Raw genomic sequence first — 18,419 nt, 5'->3', positions numbered from 1 at the left:
TTTTTTGAATTTTATCACCTCTGAAAAATTAAATCCCTGTGCTGGTTTCAAGTGTTACTTTTCAGTGCTTTATTTTGTGTACTAGCCCAGAATGGATTAATCGCCTCTATAAATGCCTTTTGTAAAAGAATATATATTTTTTTCCTTACGACTGATCACCATCTCATTTCCTATATGATTAATGCAGCTTGTGCAGCCCTCAAAATAGAAATCAATAGGTTACTATGAGTTACACACTGGCTGCCTTTTAATGTTGATTAATAAGCTAATATGAGCAGGCATAATAAATAATACTGATCCAGACCTCTGCAGGGCTGGGCTGGCATGGAGTAATGTATAGAAAATAAAGTCTCTTGTAGATAGTAAGCGGAATGTTGTGAATATTAACTTGGTTATTAATATAGATGTAAAGGTACAACAAGGTATGGCTCAAAGTATTATAGCTATACAAAACATGCAAATAACAGTATAGACATGCCCTCTAGATCAGTGATTCCCAGCCTCTGTCCTCGAGGCACACTAACAGTCCTGGTTTTAGTGATATACATGCTTAAGCACAGATGGTTAAATCAAAATAACTAAGGTACTAATTAAGTCACCTGTGCTCAACTATGGCTATCCTTAAAAACTGTTAAGCTGGCCACACATCTAAAGATTATCTGTCCAACCAGCCAACTAGTTGATTGGTTGGAATGGAAATCTGGTAAGGGATGAAAGCAAATGACAATCAGCAATTTGCTCCCAAACGCCGGAAAATGGACAAAAAATGTTGTTTGAACAAATAATTTAGATCAAACATTTAACAAACTTGTCTGAACGACCATTTTTATCTGTTTTCTGGCATTTAGGAGCAAATTGCTGATCATTAGTTACTCCCATACGTTACCAGAATTTCATTCCAACCAATCAACAAGTTGGCTGGTTGGATGTAAGTTGGTCTAGTGTGTGGCCAGCTTTAGTGTGCCTTGAGGACTGTGGTTGGGAACCCCTGCTCTAGATAGATTCATGTGACAAGGTGTTTGAATATAAAATAATCAACCATCATTATTCATAAATTGTAATTAAATAATAAAATTAATGTTGGATATTACTCTTCAGTAATATAGTCAAATCATATATAAAAAATAAATCCAGAGTAGTTCAGATATGATGGAGACACACATTCATTGTAAGTTCCTAAAATGAACGCTGTAAGGGCTATTTCAGGCACAACTTTTTGCCCGGATGGAAAATAAAGTCAGTTTTTTATCCGTGGATCAATCGCTTTTACAAGCATCGGTCTTGTGCCCTGTATAATATTAATGCTGTGTGATTTCAATCTCTCTTCATACTGAATACTGTGGACGGGTAGAAGGTCAACCTACAACTAAATACCGTGGTGAGTGAAAGCATGCATACAATCATGTACTTCACTAACTTATGGTGACTGCACGGCAGCCGTCCTGGTCAGTGGCTATTCACGGCTGTAACACTGCGACCGTGCCGTATTCGCGTCGTCTGAAACCATGCATGTATTTCTCAGTGTGACTACAAACACTGTACGGAAACAAACCTGACTGTTTTCACCATCCAGACAAAACATTTGTGTATAAAATAGCCCTAATGCTTTCTGTATAGTGGCAACTGTAGTGCAAGCACGCATCTTCCCAAACAGCAGGAAGAACCCGATACAGAGGGTGTATCAGGTGTCTGATTGCTTTGTCACACACTCTTAAGTTATATACAATTCTACTTATCGTTCATTATGACTTGCGTGTACTGCAGTGAAATGCCTGACAGACCCTGGGTAACGTTTAGTGACTACGGATTCAGCGTTCCTGGTATGTATGTGGATGGGTAGATAGGTAGGTAGAATGTACACCTAACAGCTTTTAGAAAATTAATAACCTGCGTATATATAAAAATATCAGTGATGCCAGTGAGGAAAAGAAAACACTATACTTTGCATTTTTACAGAGGTGAAGGAGGCCCAGAGGCGGAAGAAACTAATGAAGGCGAGATTCAAACAAGAGGAAAATATTGCAAGCGCCATGGTGGTCTGGAACACTGAAATCCTGCCAAACTGGGATGCCATGTAAGTATTTACAGAGGCTGCTGGCAGGGAAGGGGAGGGAATGACTTTGGTATAAGATATTTTGAATGTAGCTTGGCAGCCTGTGAAATCTGTCATGTTTGTGAATGGCTGGAGATCTTACACAGAGACCTTACATTTTCTCATAACTTGGTCACGAGTGGCTCGCCTTTATTCCCTGATGTTAGAATGCTTTTTGTGTGTTTTTTTCCTCCTTTCAATCAGTGCTTTCAAATGAACAAGAAAGATAATAAAACAACAATAGGAATTCTTGGCAAATACACTGATCGGACATAACATTAAAACCACCTGCCTAATATTGTGTAGGTCCCCCTCATGCCGCCATGACCCTGTCGCCTGATCACTGGCTGTCCTTCTTTGGTTGGTACTAACCACTGCATACCTGGAACACCCCACAAGAACGGATGTTTTTTTAGATGCTCTGACCAAGTTGTCTATTTGGCCCTTGTCAAAACCACTGAGATTTTTCCTGCTTCCTACACATCCACTTCAAAAACTGACTGGTCACTTGCTGCCGAATGTATCCCACCCCTTGGCAGGTGCCATTCTAATGAAATAATCAATGTTATTCACTTCACCTGTCAGTGGTTTTAATGTGTTGGCTTATCAGTGTACATAACACCTGTTGACTTCATTGCTGATTTTAGTAGCTAAAGTTTTTTGCAGTCTGTATGGATATTTTATGGTGCCCACACACATAACGACTTTTCATCCAATTTGGCCGATTTCGACGAATCGTGACGACAGATCATGTAAAAAATGGGCAAATCGTGAGTTTCTACTCTTGATCACGATGCCGATGTGCGTCCCCGCTCGTCGTACCTCTCATCTTCAGATCTGCCGTTCTGTAGGGCAGATTAGCCAATCTGGGATACAATGCACTGGCTGCATGAAAGATCTTAACTCAGATTGGACATTTTTAACTCTAAATCGTGACCACGACTGCCTGGGGAGAGTTCAGGGAAAATCGTGTACATTGGCTGATTGGGAGCAAGACGCTATGTGTGTGGGCACCTTTAGAGCGGGGATGGCAAGACTTTTGGACTCTGTGATATACTTTAAAGCTAAAAACCTTTTTGTGATCTACCAAGCCCGAAAAAGGGGGCATGGCATGCAAAAAGGGGAAGTGACCTCGCAGCAAGGCATGACACACACAGTAGTGCCCCTTTATACACATTGCCCACAATAGTGCCCCTTATGCAATGTCCCCAGTAGTAGTGCTCCTTATGCGGTGTCCCAGGAGTGCCTCGCCTCTTATACAGTGCCCCCAGTAGTGCCCCTTACACATAAAAGACAGACACACACAGCACTATACTTACCTGAATCCCCGCTCCTGCCGCCGTCCAACTGCTCTTCCCGCTCGACACTATGGGAGAGACGTCATGTGTCATAGTGCCCACTGCGGGAGCCGGAAGGCTGAGTTCAGGAGTGAGCTCCAGCCTTCGGCAGCTGCTGCAGAAAAGAAGCTGCCAGGCGTTCGCTAGTAACAAAATCTCAGCGGGTGCCCGGCAAAAGGAGTAGGCAGCAACGGCGCCTCTACAGCCCAGCGGCGGCTAAGTGCATTGCGCTGGAGCTGGGTGCAGCAGCCAATAAGAATCTGCCTGACTTATTGGCTGCTCCCATACGTCCATCACGATCGACCGGTCGCATTTCCCTGGGCTTTAGAGACATTGGGCCTGATTTTGAGTCACGCATGTTCCAGTGTGACCAGATGTAGCTTTTTTTTTTTTCTATTAGCAAATTGCACATGTATTTCAGGGCTGCATACGCATCATTAACAATTTAGTGACTCTGTCTTGTACACATATCATCTTTTTGCTGCAACGGCTGAATGAGCATTCCTGGGCCACAATGGGAATTTGCATGTAAGAAACTTTCCATGGGTGTGTAGTCAGTTAGTATTTTGAGTTGTGCCTATGTATAAAGCACGCCAATTTCATATACATCTCCTGCACCTAGCATTGGGTAGGACTAAGTGCTGTTGATGGTGATGATTGCTGCTCTCATAGCTGGGAGCAGTGCCATCACGTAGATGCGTACAAGTCAGAATACGGGCATATAATTGCATTAGAATTCCATTCCCTGCAGGCTTCCTCTTTTCGGGCGGCTATTTAATTAGGACACTTTCATGCGCGCCCCAAAGATCAAAGCCAATGGTCTTGACTTGCCCCCTTTTCATCACTGAAGTTGGAGTTTCTGGGCTACCCTGAAGCTCTCCCCGCAGTGTGAATAGATGCTGTGCGTTCGCTCGAAGAATATATTTACTCGCCAGCAATTGTTTCACTCGAACTCTCCCCCCCCCCCCCCCCCCTTTCCCCCGGAACACTGCGGTCCACGAATGTGGAGACTGCTGTTTCAGCGGGGTGCCACCATAGGGGCAGGGCGCTATTAAGTCCTTTCAAAGCGGGTAGGGCATTGGGAACAGCTAAATTAGCCTAGCAAGAACACTGCGTATTTCACTCAGAATCAGGCCCATTTTTGGTTGATAGTGTTAGCTTCGTTATTTTTCCTGATCACATTATTAGTGGAACTTTGCTTTTCCTGTAATTATGGGACTTATAGCAGTAATACTATAATGGAATTTGCACATATTGCTGGTGATCTAAATGTTCAGACCATTCTGACATTTTTACCTACAATGGAATTCAGGTTCAAGCATATTAAGAATTCAATGTGTATTTTTCCCAGGCGAAGTACGAGAAGAGTTCGTGACCTCTGGTGGCAGGGCTTACCACCCAGTGTACGTGGCAAAGTGTGGAGCCTGGCTATAGGGAATGAACTGAACATCACACCAGGTGAGCAGAACTCATTTAATGAGATCGGTCTTCTATCTCTAGGGTGTGTGGATGCAGGTACAAATGTGTGTTACAGCGGTTATTCCTTTTAGCACTGATACCTGTTTTACATTTCCAGAGCTTTATGAAATCTTCCTATCTAGAGCTAAGGAGCGTTGGAAAAGTTTCAGTGAGACGAGCTCAGAAAATGAGACTGAAGGTAAACGTTATGTTTTATTTGTAAGGCGCCACAAGTCTTCTATATGGCCGTACACAGTGGAGGAACATGGCAACATTACAAAGTACAAGGGTTCTCAGACAGTAGTTGCACACAAAAACTCAATTACAAATATGCATAATTAAAATCTGCAGATTACGTACTAATGTAGTGACACGTAGAGGGGGCCCTGCATGCAATAGCTTACATTCTGGAGGGACTGTGGATGGAAACAAGGGGGGGGGGAGCAGAGTTTGGTATTGTAGTAAGAGTCAGTTAGGAGAAGTGGTGGCAGACTTGCCTAAAGAGATGAGACTTAAAGACATGTTTGTAGGCAAGGTGATTGGGTGGATATCAGAGTATGTTGGTAGGAATAGGGAAAAGGGCAGGATTGATTGAGTGGGAAAGAGGCTGGAAATGTTTAGAGGAGGGGAGGGGTAGATGAGGACTTTGAAGGTAAGCATGAGAAGCTGAAATGTAAATCTTAGAGGGACAGGGAGCCAGTGGAGCTATTGGCAGAAGGGGGAAGCAGAGGTGGTTTGTTGCAAGGTGAAAAGGAGATGTGCAGCAGAGCTAAGAATAGACTGAAGGAAGGCAAGGTGAAAACAGGTAGGCACAGATTACAGTAATCAAGTAAGCTGATACTAAAGTTAAATGTTGGTAAGTCAGTCTTTACTGGTGTTGGACAGTTTAAGTAGACGGTCTCCCTAGTTGAGAACTTGGTCAGTGTCCCTTCCCTTGGATCCTAATGTTGCCTGATGTCAACTCCACAACAGTGAATGAAGTAAGACCGGTTCCAGCACTGAAGGGCTGAAGTTGTGCACACTATCTATAGTCTTCTATAGACAGGAAAGCAGAAGTAGAAGCACAGTTGTGGCTCTTATTCACTACACACTTTCCATTGTATAGATAATTTGGTTTTACCCATCCAGTCTTAAGAGTTGGAATATACCTGAGACCTTGCATTGCTAACACTAGGCGATTCCAAAATTGTTTTGGGTTCTGCAAAGGATTTCCTGTAGCCAATCATACATGACTACTGTGTAAACGGAAATCAGGCATATAATTGATCATACATGGAATGAATTTAACACAGTGACCTGGGGAGGATATGGTTGTTGTGGACCCATTAGTGGTTCTTGCACATTCTATCTTTCTCACTTCTTACACTGGAGCATTACCTCCTAGTGCAATGCTCTTGTATCTGGCTAGGCACAAATAATGATGTACGTATATGCATGTTACAAAATAGGGGATTACACCACCTCATATTTGCCTATAGGGATCTGCTGCTTGAGTGTTCTTCAACCCAGAATCCTTTGCCTTGGTTTGCTGAAAAGGTGCTAGTCTATATACATTTCACCACAGGAGTGAGATGTATTACAGTTACCGTTTATTTGGGCTACAGAGCTATCAGTCTGTTTTACTTTCCCTTGGAATAGTGTCTTGTAGGAATTCATTAATTAAGCTTTTAATAATCTGCAGTTATTAAGTCTGTAGATTAATTTGAGGTGTCTGTTTTTCTGTGTCTATTTAGATGCAGGGGTATCGGTTGCTGACAGAGAAGCCAGTCTAGAGCTAATTAAACTAGACATATCCCGAACATTCCCATCATTATATATCTTTCAGAAGGTAAAGAAAGTACTTATTTGGAAAATGTTATTTGTGATTTGGTTACTTATAGGATATGCAAGTTTTTATAGAACCTAATCAACAACAAAACAAAAGTTTTCTTACCTTAATTGTATTTGAACTACCAATTACATGGAAATTGTCATTTCTCTTTTAAGTTGATCTTTTTTCTGCTGTTCCATGCTTCTTTCATTCTCTAGTGCCGACTTAGGGTGTTTTGCTGTAGTATCTTATCATATGATTACCATGATTTATACAACAACAATTCAATCTTAGGGGCATATTCAATTAGCTTGCCGGACTTTGCGCCTACATCACACTATTCAGTTCCAAAGGACGCGAAAACAGGACCCGGCGAAACTCAAACAGGCGAAAAGTGCTGTCCGATTTGGGGAAATCATCCTGATACCCCCCAAAAGTTGCACTTACATTGGGGATCACTATGGATACCCCCGAATTGCCCTACTGAAGGTATTTGGGGTACTTAAATACTCTCAATAGCTGGTAATTAGCGTCTTAGCACAAGTGGTGAAGAATAGCATTTAGCAGTTTTTTTGGGAGAAAATAAGTAGTCCCAGCAAATTTGGGGTACACGAAAATGGGTGCTAGTATATTTTAAAGTTACTAATGTGAAGTTTTAAAAAACTTAAAAAAAAATCCACCTGCCACAACCACCTGCAATCCTAAAAACACCTGGGGCATACGGGGGGGGGGACGGGGGACTGGAGTCTGTTTCGCTAGTTTTTAAGTTTGTCCCCCAACTTTGTACTTTTTCACCCCTAAAATTAAAGTTACTTTTTTTTTTAGGGTGTCAAGTTTTTTTTTAAACTTTTTTTTGACACAGTTTACCTTTGGGTGGCTGTCCCAAGGATGTAGGGTGGTTCCCGCAAGTTTGCACCCCAAAACCTTAATTCTGCACTTTTTTCCGCCTAGTTTCATAGGCGAATCTTTTTCGCCTATTCAAATGCATTGACTTTCCGCACCGGTGAAAAATCTTTGGAATTGAATACGGGGATAAGTTTTTGCCTGGCGAAATGACATTACCGACGAAAACTTTTTGCCGAAAACGACTTATCGCGGCTGATTTACTATGCCCCTTAATTGGCGTTGTTTCCTTGATGAAAAATGGTGCATTCAATATTTAAGAGCTTTGAGTGTATATATGAGACACTACGTTCCGTTTCCAAGTAGGATGCCTTTTGTATAGAGCGCTGTGTTTTCAGGAGGAAAATGACCACACCTAAAATAGCATGTTCCGAGGAAGATCTGCTAGTCTATTTGTCCTGTAATTCATCTATGTGGGCCTAATAAACAGGCCTGTACTTCTCTGGCCAGTTCATCATCTGCAATTAAAAGAGGATGGGATGCCCTTTATAACGAGAAATCATATCTAGAACTATTCGAGCCAATGAACCATTCAGTTTGAACTTTCAGTGTTATATCTTTCCCCCACTGCAATGTTAAATCAGCAACTGCCTCCCAGGGTTTTGGTTTGTCTCTGGATCAACGTAGCTACAATTTAGGATAGCTTGAACTTGCGGGATCTGTTTTGTGTCTGTCCCCCTCCATCCTTACAGTGTAACAAATTATGTAGGGCTAGGAAAGTGTTCCAAGGTGTACCAGTGGGAAAAGAAGGCTTATGTGGGTTATTCCTTTTAAAACTGTAACTCCATTAAAATACTCAACGTATTTTAAACATGTAATTGTGAAACTTTCAGTTTAGCATTTGTATTTTTTAATCCTATCTTTTTGCATTTATTACATATATTTTGCAGTGAAATAAAATCACTGCTTTTCCCTGTATAGGAATGGCTGCAATGTACGGCCTCCTGCTGCTCCGGTGATCGCTGACCTGTACCTGTTTTTATTAATATACTCTGTCAGCAAGTCTGTGTAGCTTCCATTATTTAGACAGAGAACTAAACCTTTTCTGCTTACACATACACACCCATCCCTATAGGGCAATGTAACGCCTCTGCATATTTGTGGTTTCAGAATATTCTCTCTCTCTCTCTCTCTCTCTCTCTCTCTCTCTCTCTCTCTCTCATACACACACACACACACATATATATATATATATATATATATATATATATATAAAATATATCTGTGAGTGTGTATATAGCTACAGAAGTTTTATGTAAGTTTTATTTGTAAGAAATCAGATTCACACATTGACAAACTGCTCTTAATCGGTGGCAGGGGGGACCCTATCATGACTTGCTGCACAGCGTGCTGGGGGCATACACATGCTACAGACCAGATGTTGGCTACGTAAGTTGAGAAATTGTGCTGTGTCCTGATATTGTGTGTTAATTTTTGTTATACATTGTCTATTTATCTTGCCAGCATAAGTCTTTTGTTATGTTATCTGTCCTCCCATGAGCAATTAATTCGTTTTATTAATTGTTATTAATGGAGTATATTTTGCATGCAGCAGCGCCACTAGAGGGAAAGCGGTATTAATTACATGGGCACCCTGCCTAGGGTAGTCATTGTATCTGGAGGAAGAGCAATTACCACCCTACCCACTGCACTAATGTGTACAATGGTAACAGTGAAGGTGGGCATGACCTAGCCTACCTCTATAGTACCATGGCCTGCAAAATGTCACCGCTGTCCTGCTTGCACATTTTACTTTTTTGGGAAATGTACAATAGCCTAAATTATTATTTTTTAAGTTTAATATTATAGCAGATTATTAGAGACGTATGTACTAATTTCTGGAAAGTGGTAAATCGGAGAGTGATAAACTACCAACCAATAAGCTCCTGACTGTCATTTTTCAAACTCAGCCTGTAACAAGACCGTTAGGAGCTGAGTGGCTAGAGTCACGCCCCAGACCCCAAAAAAACACCTTCTTACCTCTCCGGTGTCTGTACAGGCTAGCGCTGAGGTCTGCTTGCGCTGTGCATCACTTTCGGATAGCACAGAGGTCCGCTCACGCTGCACATTGCTCCTGGCTGGTACTGAAGTCTGAGTGGACTGGACAGGAGCAGCACAGACAATGTCCTGTCACTAAGCGTGGAGATGGCTCTTCACAGCCCTTTGCTCACAGAGGGGGAGACGTATGATGCGGCATCAGCTCAAGTTATGTGCGCTGCTGCCGCTTCTTCCCCATGTATGATTGGGGGGCTGGGTGGTAAATAACAGGGGCCCCTGTCATTATCAGTGCTGCTATCTACAAGATAGCACCACCGAAAGCCTGGGCTATGTATGAACATCAGTTCGCCTGACCGTTCCACCTGCTACAGCTTGGCGATGCCCTATCCCCACAGCAGGGACAGCGCTGTCCCTGCTGCAGTGGCTGCCGGCTCCAGGGCTGCACGCGGTATCTGGCGATGCTTGCGAGATCCCGCGTATGCTCAGTGCACTAGGCTGATGTGCTGTATACTCCCCCCTCTGGCAGGGTTCGCCAGAGGGGGGAGTTATCACTCCCTCTGCTCCGGCTGATGAGATGTTGATACATCTCATTGTTAGTGCTTCCTGCTTCGCCTCGGTAAAGAGGCGAAGCAGGAAGTGTTATAGCAGCATGTTAAGTGCCGCTATAATACATCTCCCCCAGAGTGTCTCCCCAGCATGATGGTACACAAGCTGCACGACAGGATTCCATCCAAAACCACAGTATTGGCGCAGCCATGTTGGACTGTCAACTGAAGCTCTTCCTCCACTCAGAGCGCTGCTTCCAGACCAGCTGATCGCAGTATCCAATCCTTGGGGATCCACCCCAGTAAAACCTCGCTTCTGCTGACGTTTCAGCTCTGTGCTGGGCTCCCAGGTACTGTATCTGAACGGTTCCTGTCCATTTGATTACCAGTCTTGGAACTAGAATGTAGTCTCCAATTCCATCTAGCACTCAAGCCTTTTACCACAGAGACTTGTTTATATCTTCCTCTATCGGTTCCAGGCGATATCTCCAATCATTGGTCCCATCTGATTTCTCCAAATCATCGGTCTCAAACCGATCCAGTTCTTCAATTCATCAACATCGGTCTCAAACCGATCCAGTTCTTCATTTCAGCATCACCGGTCTCAAACCGGAGCTGCTCATCAATTCAGCATTATCAGTCCCAGTCCTATTCTGCTCATCTATCCAGTATCATCAACTCCACTAATATTCTCTCCTGCACATCATCAATATTCCACATCATCGGTCCCAGTCCTATATCCTCTCCAGTTCTCATTTCAACCTGCTGTTTAATAACGATTACATTCCTGTCCTTGCCTTCGGGCCCATCATCCTCTACAGTTCCTCTGCCTTCTCTTGGCAATACTTGAGGAAGTCCTGGCTCAAGCCACCCAGTTTCACCCACGCCTCCCAAGTCTCCTCTTCAGCCTCCACCGCCTGTTCTAACCAATCCCGAACCTCAGGCATGACAGCTAGTAGTTTATCACCTTCCAGAGCTTAGTGCATCTACCCCTATGTGAGAAGGTGTAACAGATCTGTACAACATATTGCATGTATACATATTGCACAACTCCCTTATTTACTAGTTAGTACATGTAGGTGAATGTTATATGTGGATTGTCAATTAGACGTACATGTTTTACATTAACTGACTACTGTTGTTTAAAAGATGGGCGCAAATATTAAAACAATAAAATAATGGAAATAACTTTTTGCAGCTAACAATCTGTTGCTTCCTTTGGAGTCTGGACAGATGAATTGTTCATCCAAATGTTTTTATAGAAATTTGTCTTACAAATGATGGAACCTTGTCTGTCTGAAAATACGAGGGTTGTCCAAAAAGTAATGCCTAAATGCTCATAACTCTGAAATAATATGCAATATTTATTTGAAACTTTGTCAGTTTGTAGTTTAATATGTCTGCTAGCTATATATGTATTTTTGTTTAGGTAGTCCAAGAAATACCATGGAATCCAAGATGACACAAAGAGCCATCATTGAATTTCTGGAAAAAGAAGGCTGCAGTGCTACAGAAATCCACACAAGACTGAAAAAAAGTGTATGGTGAGCGTACAATTGACTATAGCAATGTCAGAAGGTGGATGAAGCGTTTTCAATCGGGAGAATCGTCCTTGTACGACAAACCTCGTGGTGGCAGAGCATCAACTGCAGTGACAGCAGAGAACCGACACAAAGTCGATGCCATGATTCAGAAAGACCATTGTATGACCATTGGAGATATCAGTGATGAACTGGAATGTAGCCATGGCACTCTAGAAACACTAATCAATGATTTGGGATATCGTAAAGTGTGTGCTAAATGGGTTCCAAAGCAATTAACCAGGGATCATAAGGCCCAGAGGGTGGAAGTGTGCAATGACCTTTTGACCAACTTTGAAGCCAACCCTGAGATGTTTTTGGAAAATGTCATTACAGGAGATGAGACCTGGGTATTCCTTTATGACCCAGAAACAAAGGCCCAATCAGAGCAATGGAAACACCCAAGTTCACCTAGGCCAAAGAAGTTTAAATCACAGCGATCCATAAACAAAGTTATGGCCACATTCTTCTGGGATTGCCGAGGTGTTATTCTCATTGATTACTTGGAACCAAACCAATCAATCAACAGTGATTGATACATTATTACACTTAAGAAGCTGAAAGAAGCCATCCGCAAAAAAAAGGTCAACAATTCCACTGTCAAATGTCATCTTACATCACGACAATGCCAGACCTCACACTTCGATGGCAACATCTGCGGCCATTGCCAAAATGGGGTGGGCAATAATGCCACATCCACAATACAGTCCTGATTTGACCCCTTCTGACTTTCATCTGTTTGGCCCTCTCAAATACTGTCTCTAGGGTCAACATTTTGAAGACATAGAGGTTGTTAAAAACGCCATACGTTCCTGGGTCAAACACCAACCACTGGAATTTTTCCAAAGTGGATTCACAGCTTGTTTTGAGAGGTGGAGAAAATGTTTGAGGGCAGATGGTGAATTTTTTGAGTAGAGTCATTCTGTTACTAAGACTTCAAAGTATTTTACTGCAAATTTTCAAATCTGTATCTATAATAAAATTTGAGTTGTGCGCAGTTAGGCATTACTTTTTGAACAACCTTCGTATTACAACATGGATTAGCTTTTACACACAGAAATAGACTACAGGAGTAACTAGCCCAGAGAACATTTTGGTAGATAGACTAGAATTTAGGTCACCCTTTTGTATACAGAGCCTAGTTTCCGTATGTTAACATTTAACCTGCATTTAACTTTAAAACAGTGTGGTGCTGAGGTTTTGAGTCAGTAGGATCACACGACTGTTACCAGATCTATAAACAATTTCTGGGGAAAACACAGTTGCTGGAGCAACTCATTTTTACTGGAAATATGTAACAGCAGATCATTCCTCTACGCAATTTTCACAGAACTGCAACCTATTTAATTGAAATTAATTACTATATTACAATTTATTGTTTAATTTTATGCCTCAGACTTGGCATTGTAGTCTGCAATGAATTTACTTTCTGTTGTATGCTGATATGAGTTGTGTAATGGCAATGGCAGATTCTCTCAGTATTCCATGAAGACCTCAGGTTTTTACATTTTAATGCTGTCTTGCAGATCGAACTCAGTAATTTATTCACTGCTTAGTTTTATTTTCATTGCTGGAGATTTGGTAGCGGAGTACATTAAGGAATTTATTGCTTTTTGTGTGACTAGTTTTGGAATATATGTCATGTGATGTGCACTCTGTTTATAGAGGCTAGCCATAATTTATATCTGTTTGAAGCCATTACATAATCATTCAACAGCTGTAACCCTGTGCATGCATTAAGATGAATTAAACCACTTCTGTTCTTCCGATTCCCTCTACCCATGTGCAGGTTCAAGGGATGTCCTTCATTGCAGCAGTGCTCATTCTCAATTTAGAAGAAGCTGATGCATTCATAGCGTTTGCAAATCTTCTGAACAAGCCTTGCCAGCTGGCCTTCTTCCGGGTAGATCACAGCATGGTACGCCATACTTGTATCTCTGTGTTGTGGTACTGACTCGGAGCCATCCCTCAAAGCGGACCTTTTGGCTTCCTGAGTTGGCAGTGTCAATAAAGAGCTTTTTATGTGGATTTTGTAAAATGCAGAGAGGATGTCTTAACACAACAGTCATCAGTCACTGAGGAAAGCGTACTCTGTAACTTCTAATACGTTTTAATTGTGACTTGTACTAAAGAAAAGTTAAATGTTGAAATGAGTTTTCAAAGCAGAATTATTTAGTGCTTATTCATTCTATCTGCACAGTATTCTGGCAATATATGTTAATAGACTTGATTATCTCTCAAGGAAAGATCGAAAATGTCTTACACTATATTCTATAAACAACCTTTTTACATATACATTTACTTAAGTTGGGTACAAACTAGGTTGACTTGACAGCCAACTGGCCGTTACACCGACTGAGCGGCTGATTCAGGTAAGTATACACCTTTACCAATGAGCTGCTCGACATGTCGTTCTGATGTCACAGCTGGGCGGGTATTTGAATGTAGTTTGTAGTGGTGCAAATATCGTACAATTTTTTCTTTTTTTTCTTTTTTAAAGTATGCTTGCCGTGGCTAAGTCACAAGGGGATGCAGTCAGGAAGCCGACAGTCGAAATGCTGACCACCGGCTTTCCGGCTGACTAATCCCGGCAGGGGTCTAATAACAGGCGTCGAAATCCCGACACGTGTCATTTTACCTACGCCGGGAGCCCGGTGCCCGGCATACCGATTGAAGGTAAGCCGCAGCGGGGGAGAAGGGTTAGGTGAGGGGCTCCCGGGGGACTGAGGGTTAGGCACCCCTTCCCGGGAGGGTTAGGTTTAGGCTAGGGGAAGGTGGGGGTTAGTTAGGCAACCCCCAGGAGACTTAGGTTTAGGCTGTGGGGAAGGAGGGTTAGGTTTAGGCACTTAGGGGGACGTTATGGTTGGGCACCCCTAAGGGAGGGTTGGGGGGGGTTAGGTTAGTAATAGTTAATATACTTACCTGTTGGGATCCTCACTGCCAGTCTTCCGCCGTCGGCGGTATTCCATACCAATCCCGTCACAAGGACCCTAGTGTGCCAAGAAGGGGCTATTTGGCACACCTAGAGCCACAGTGTATGAGGACACATCTGTACAATGCTACAAGTTACTGTATCATTCTGCTCCATAGCATACATTTTTGTTTACGGATTTCATTTAAGAAACCCACCAGAAACACCCACTTTCTCTAGTTGCTTAATACAAAATACAAGGCAGTAATAATCTCCTCTACATAAATAATTGGGCACTTGTTGAGAGGTTTTAAAACACTGGCACATAAAGTGTCTAATAATGTAGTATGGTGGGGGAGAATAGCTTTGCTCCAGAACACTGACTACATTTTAAAGGAGAATTACAGTTGGAGAAATGAAATTCTATAGGTGTAGGTCATGTTGGAGACAGACAAATGCCTTGGTAATGGATAAAGCTGTGTGCCTGGCACTTGGCTGTCTCCTGAGCCCATCCTGTTCTCATTACTGCTGCTTTCCTTTCTAGATGCTGAAATATTTTGCAGCTTTTGAAGTATTCTTTGACGAGAATCTCCCCAAGCTTTTCCTGCACTTCAATTCCTATAGTCTTACTCCGGACCTCTACCTGATAGACTGGTATGTGTAATGCTCAACAAAACCACCCTTCTCCATATCATTCTTCAGAAACTATTATTTATTCAGTGTGCCATGTTATCCTGGAATTGTCAGTAGCCGCATTGCACTGGTCATTTAATATGTTTATATTTACCCATGACATAACTATTTGTTGTCCAGGGTAGTCTGTGTGTCTGTATTAAGGTAAGTGTAAGGTAGCCTAACTGGTGTTCTATGTATACAGCACAGTGCAGCGTCTGTTTGTCACAGTAAGAAGTCTGTTGCTTACTCCAGAACATGTCATCTGACTGGATAAACCGTGAAGTAATTGGGCACCCCCCCGGTGCAAATGCAATACAACTGTATTATGCCCAGTGCAAGGCTCTTTCCTGATTGGTCTCTTTTGTCTGCTGTCAACTGTGAATCATTGTTAGCATTTCGGTGAATTACATTTTTTTTTTTTATAAATTTCAACAAATGAGCTTCAGTTTCTTGCCAACAGGATATTCACCCTTTACAGCAAATCACTGCCACTTGATCTTGCCTGTCGGGTATGGGATGTGTTCTGCAGGGACGGAGAAGAGTTTCTGTTTAGGACGGCTCTAGGAATCCTGCGCCTCTATGAAGATATCCTGTTACAGATGGACTTTATTCACATAGCACAGTTCCTGACAAAACTGCCTGACGACATTACATCCGAGAAGCTCTTCAGCTGCATAGCCGCTATTCAGATGCAAAACAGTAATAAGAAATGGACACAAGTTAGTGAAAGCACCTGGTGTTTTTTCCTTTCAGCCTAGCTCTATCAGGGAATAATGGTTTTGTAGTATGTTTCGTTGAGTGAAGGTGGGTCATTGTTGAGAGAGGTTAATTTACGCTATGCACTTTGAGTCGAGTCAGTCATTATACTGCATTATACAGGGCTGTTAATTGTTTCCTATATCCCTGTTCATTAATTCTGCCTGTAATAGGATGTTGTCCAAGGTTTGTCTAGGTCCTGACTACGGGGAGTCCCCATTGATGCCATTATTAGGAGATATTTGGAATCATGTTAATGCAATTCAATCAGACATTTATTTGTTATTCTATTAACCCAGGGTGTTGGTCAGACTGGATCACGGTTCAGAAGTAGGTTTATTTCTATAAAGTTTTTAAAATAATTACACATTTTGTATTCATATAAGCAAGGACATTGTTCAGTAAGTTTTTGGGTACATTTCTGTACTTGTGCATACTGGGCTGGAGTGGGCGACTTGTGATTTTATTCAACAGTAATTTTCTTCTGACCAGTTGCTATTAACAGCATCAACCTCTCTTAACAAAATGGGGGTATATAAACCTTTTAATGATGAATTAATTTAGTGTGTTTTCTATTTTGTCAGCTATGCTTCTAAATGGCTTTTACTACTAGAAGACACAAACTTCCTATACTGTGATTAGCGTTTGCCATGTGGAAACAGAAAATGTCTGAGTTATGTTATACAATTAGGGTCCGGGCATAGTGTGCAGTAGAAAATTAAAGGATAAAAAATGTGAATACTCTCAAACGAAACCCGCCCCCCCATTTCATTATAAAATGGCAAATTTTACCATTCCATAAAATATTGGATTTAATTGATTATTAGTGCACTATAGTTTTGGTTAATGGTAATTACATTTATATTTTCTTATCGTTTTCGCTCTTCTGGCTGTATTCAGATTTGTTCATTTATCCCAGTATTTGATGTCTTTGAATTTAGTTGGCACAATCAGAGTTAGAAATGATACTGCCAAAGACAATAAGGTGGAGATTCAATTAGCCGCAGTAAGTTACCATGTCTAACATAAGTGTCCTAATCACATTCAGACATGTGCTCACTAGCATAATCACGTGAGAAGACTGTCTCACACAATATCAGTGCACTCATTTCTTTCAAATGGTTTGATTGGCTACTTCAAAATAAAGGTAATTCAAGGTCGTAATAAGTTAATGATTTCATTCATTAAGGTGCTCTGACACAGTCCCAATGTACCCTAAAAAAGTCAGATAAAGGAGCTGTTTGTTTTTTTAAACTTAATTATAGTTTTGGAAAATATATTTATAATTGTCAGCAATCTCTAGTTCTACAGATTGGACCAATGATGTCACTGCACATTTTGAGAAAATAATTGACATATATTTAAATATCTCTGGTCAAGAACTGACTGCGGATTGTCATATTATCAAGGTGTATTGTTTTTTGTCTAAATTTTATTTAAATTTTTTTTCAGGTATTCACGTCACTAATGAAGGATTACAAAGATGGTGACAAAAATAGCCCTGCACTGAAAACTTAAAAATAATTACATTTTCCTGACCTTAAACCACTTTTTACAAGCAAAATGGTGCGGGGTTTGTCACAAGATTGAAAACCACTACGGAGAAGTATGACCTAAGGAATCCCAGGGAACAGCACATTGACTTCAATGCCGTGATGTACTCTTGTCAGTATTAAAATGAAAACACAGATCTCTGCATTTGGTTTCTGGAATACACTAAATGCAATTTTTTTTCTCAACTACATGGGTCATATTTAATATAAAGAAGAAAAAGTTTAATGCAATAAACATTTGTAACAGATCTTTTACTTGGTACACTAAGTTTTCAAGTATATGTTTTTAAAAATAATAGATGCACTTTTTTATTTTCCTTTTTCATTTGTAAAAGTGCAAATGCTTCTGCCAGGCATACATTTAACTTCAGTCTGGACTGAGCTCTTTGGTACCAATAGAAGTTAGATGTGTATAGATTCAAATCTGCAGAGGACCAAATGCCTGTCTGAGATTGTTTTTTCTTTTTGTGTGAGATGGTTTAACATCTGTATGGGAATGAAGGCAGTGCTCCCAATGTGCAATCCCATCTGCTAGACTAATCAGACCAGTATATGTAACTGCAGCCAGCTACAGGAAGAATGATGGACAAGTTGCCAGAGTGAAAGCAACAAAGTCTTTAGGATGTGTATGCACTATTCTCTGTACAGTCACTCCATGCACAGTTCTCATGATTGACACCACTGACAGTCGTGCGTTTCCAAAGTATTTGTACCATTGAAAGCACATGCACAAAGCCTATAATTCTTCTATATTGTGCCACATCATATCACTTTCCACCACCCTTTTTTTTTTTTTTTTCT

The 18,419-nt window shown here is 41.4% G+C and overlaps 1 protein-coding gene across 2 annotated transcripts in view; it reads left to right on the top strand.

The window, feature by feature from the left end:
- The window catches only part of TBC1D12 (TBC1 domain family member 12), a 98,211-nt gene extending 80,358 nt beyond the window's left edge, over positions 1 to 17,853 (top strand). For both annotated transcript variants that reach the window (XM_088476446.1, XM_088476437.1), the window contains 9 exons: positions 1,957 to 2,074; positions 4,781 to 4,887; positions 5,006 to 5,086; positions 6,621 to 6,715; positions 8,918 to 8,989; positions 13,513 to 13,641; positions 15,179 to 15,288; positions 15,770 to 16,028; positions 17,518 to 17,853. In XM_088476446.1, the coding sequence (XP_088332572.1) occupies positions 1,957 to 2,074; positions 4,781 to 4,887; positions 5,006 to 5,086; positions 6,621 to 6,715; positions 8,918 to 8,989; positions 13,513 to 13,641; positions 15,179 to 15,288; positions 15,770 to 16,028; positions 17,518 to 17,583 (1,037 nt within the window). In that variant the 3' untranslated portion in view covers positions 17,584 to 17,853. The remainder of the gene's footprint in view (positions 1 to 1,956; positions 2,075 to 4,780; positions 4,888 to 5,005; positions 5,087 to 6,620; positions 6,716 to 8,917; positions 8,990 to 13,512; positions 13,642 to 15,178; positions 15,289 to 15,769; positions 16,029 to 17,517) is intronic.
- The last annotated feature ends 566 nt before the right edge of the window (positions 17,854 to 18,419 follow it).

The sequence above is a fragment of the Taudactylus pleione genome, unplaced genomic scaffold (genome assembly GCF_031769625.1).
Source record: "Taudactylus pleione unplaced genomic scaffold, aTauple2 ptg000016l, whole genome shotgun sequence".
NCBI lineage: Eukaryota > Metazoa > Chordata > Amphibia > Anura > Myobatrachidae > Taudactylus > Taudactylus pleione.
The sequence above is the reverse complement of the archived record's forward strand: the minus strand, read 5'-3'. Positions and strand labels throughout refer to the sequence as shown.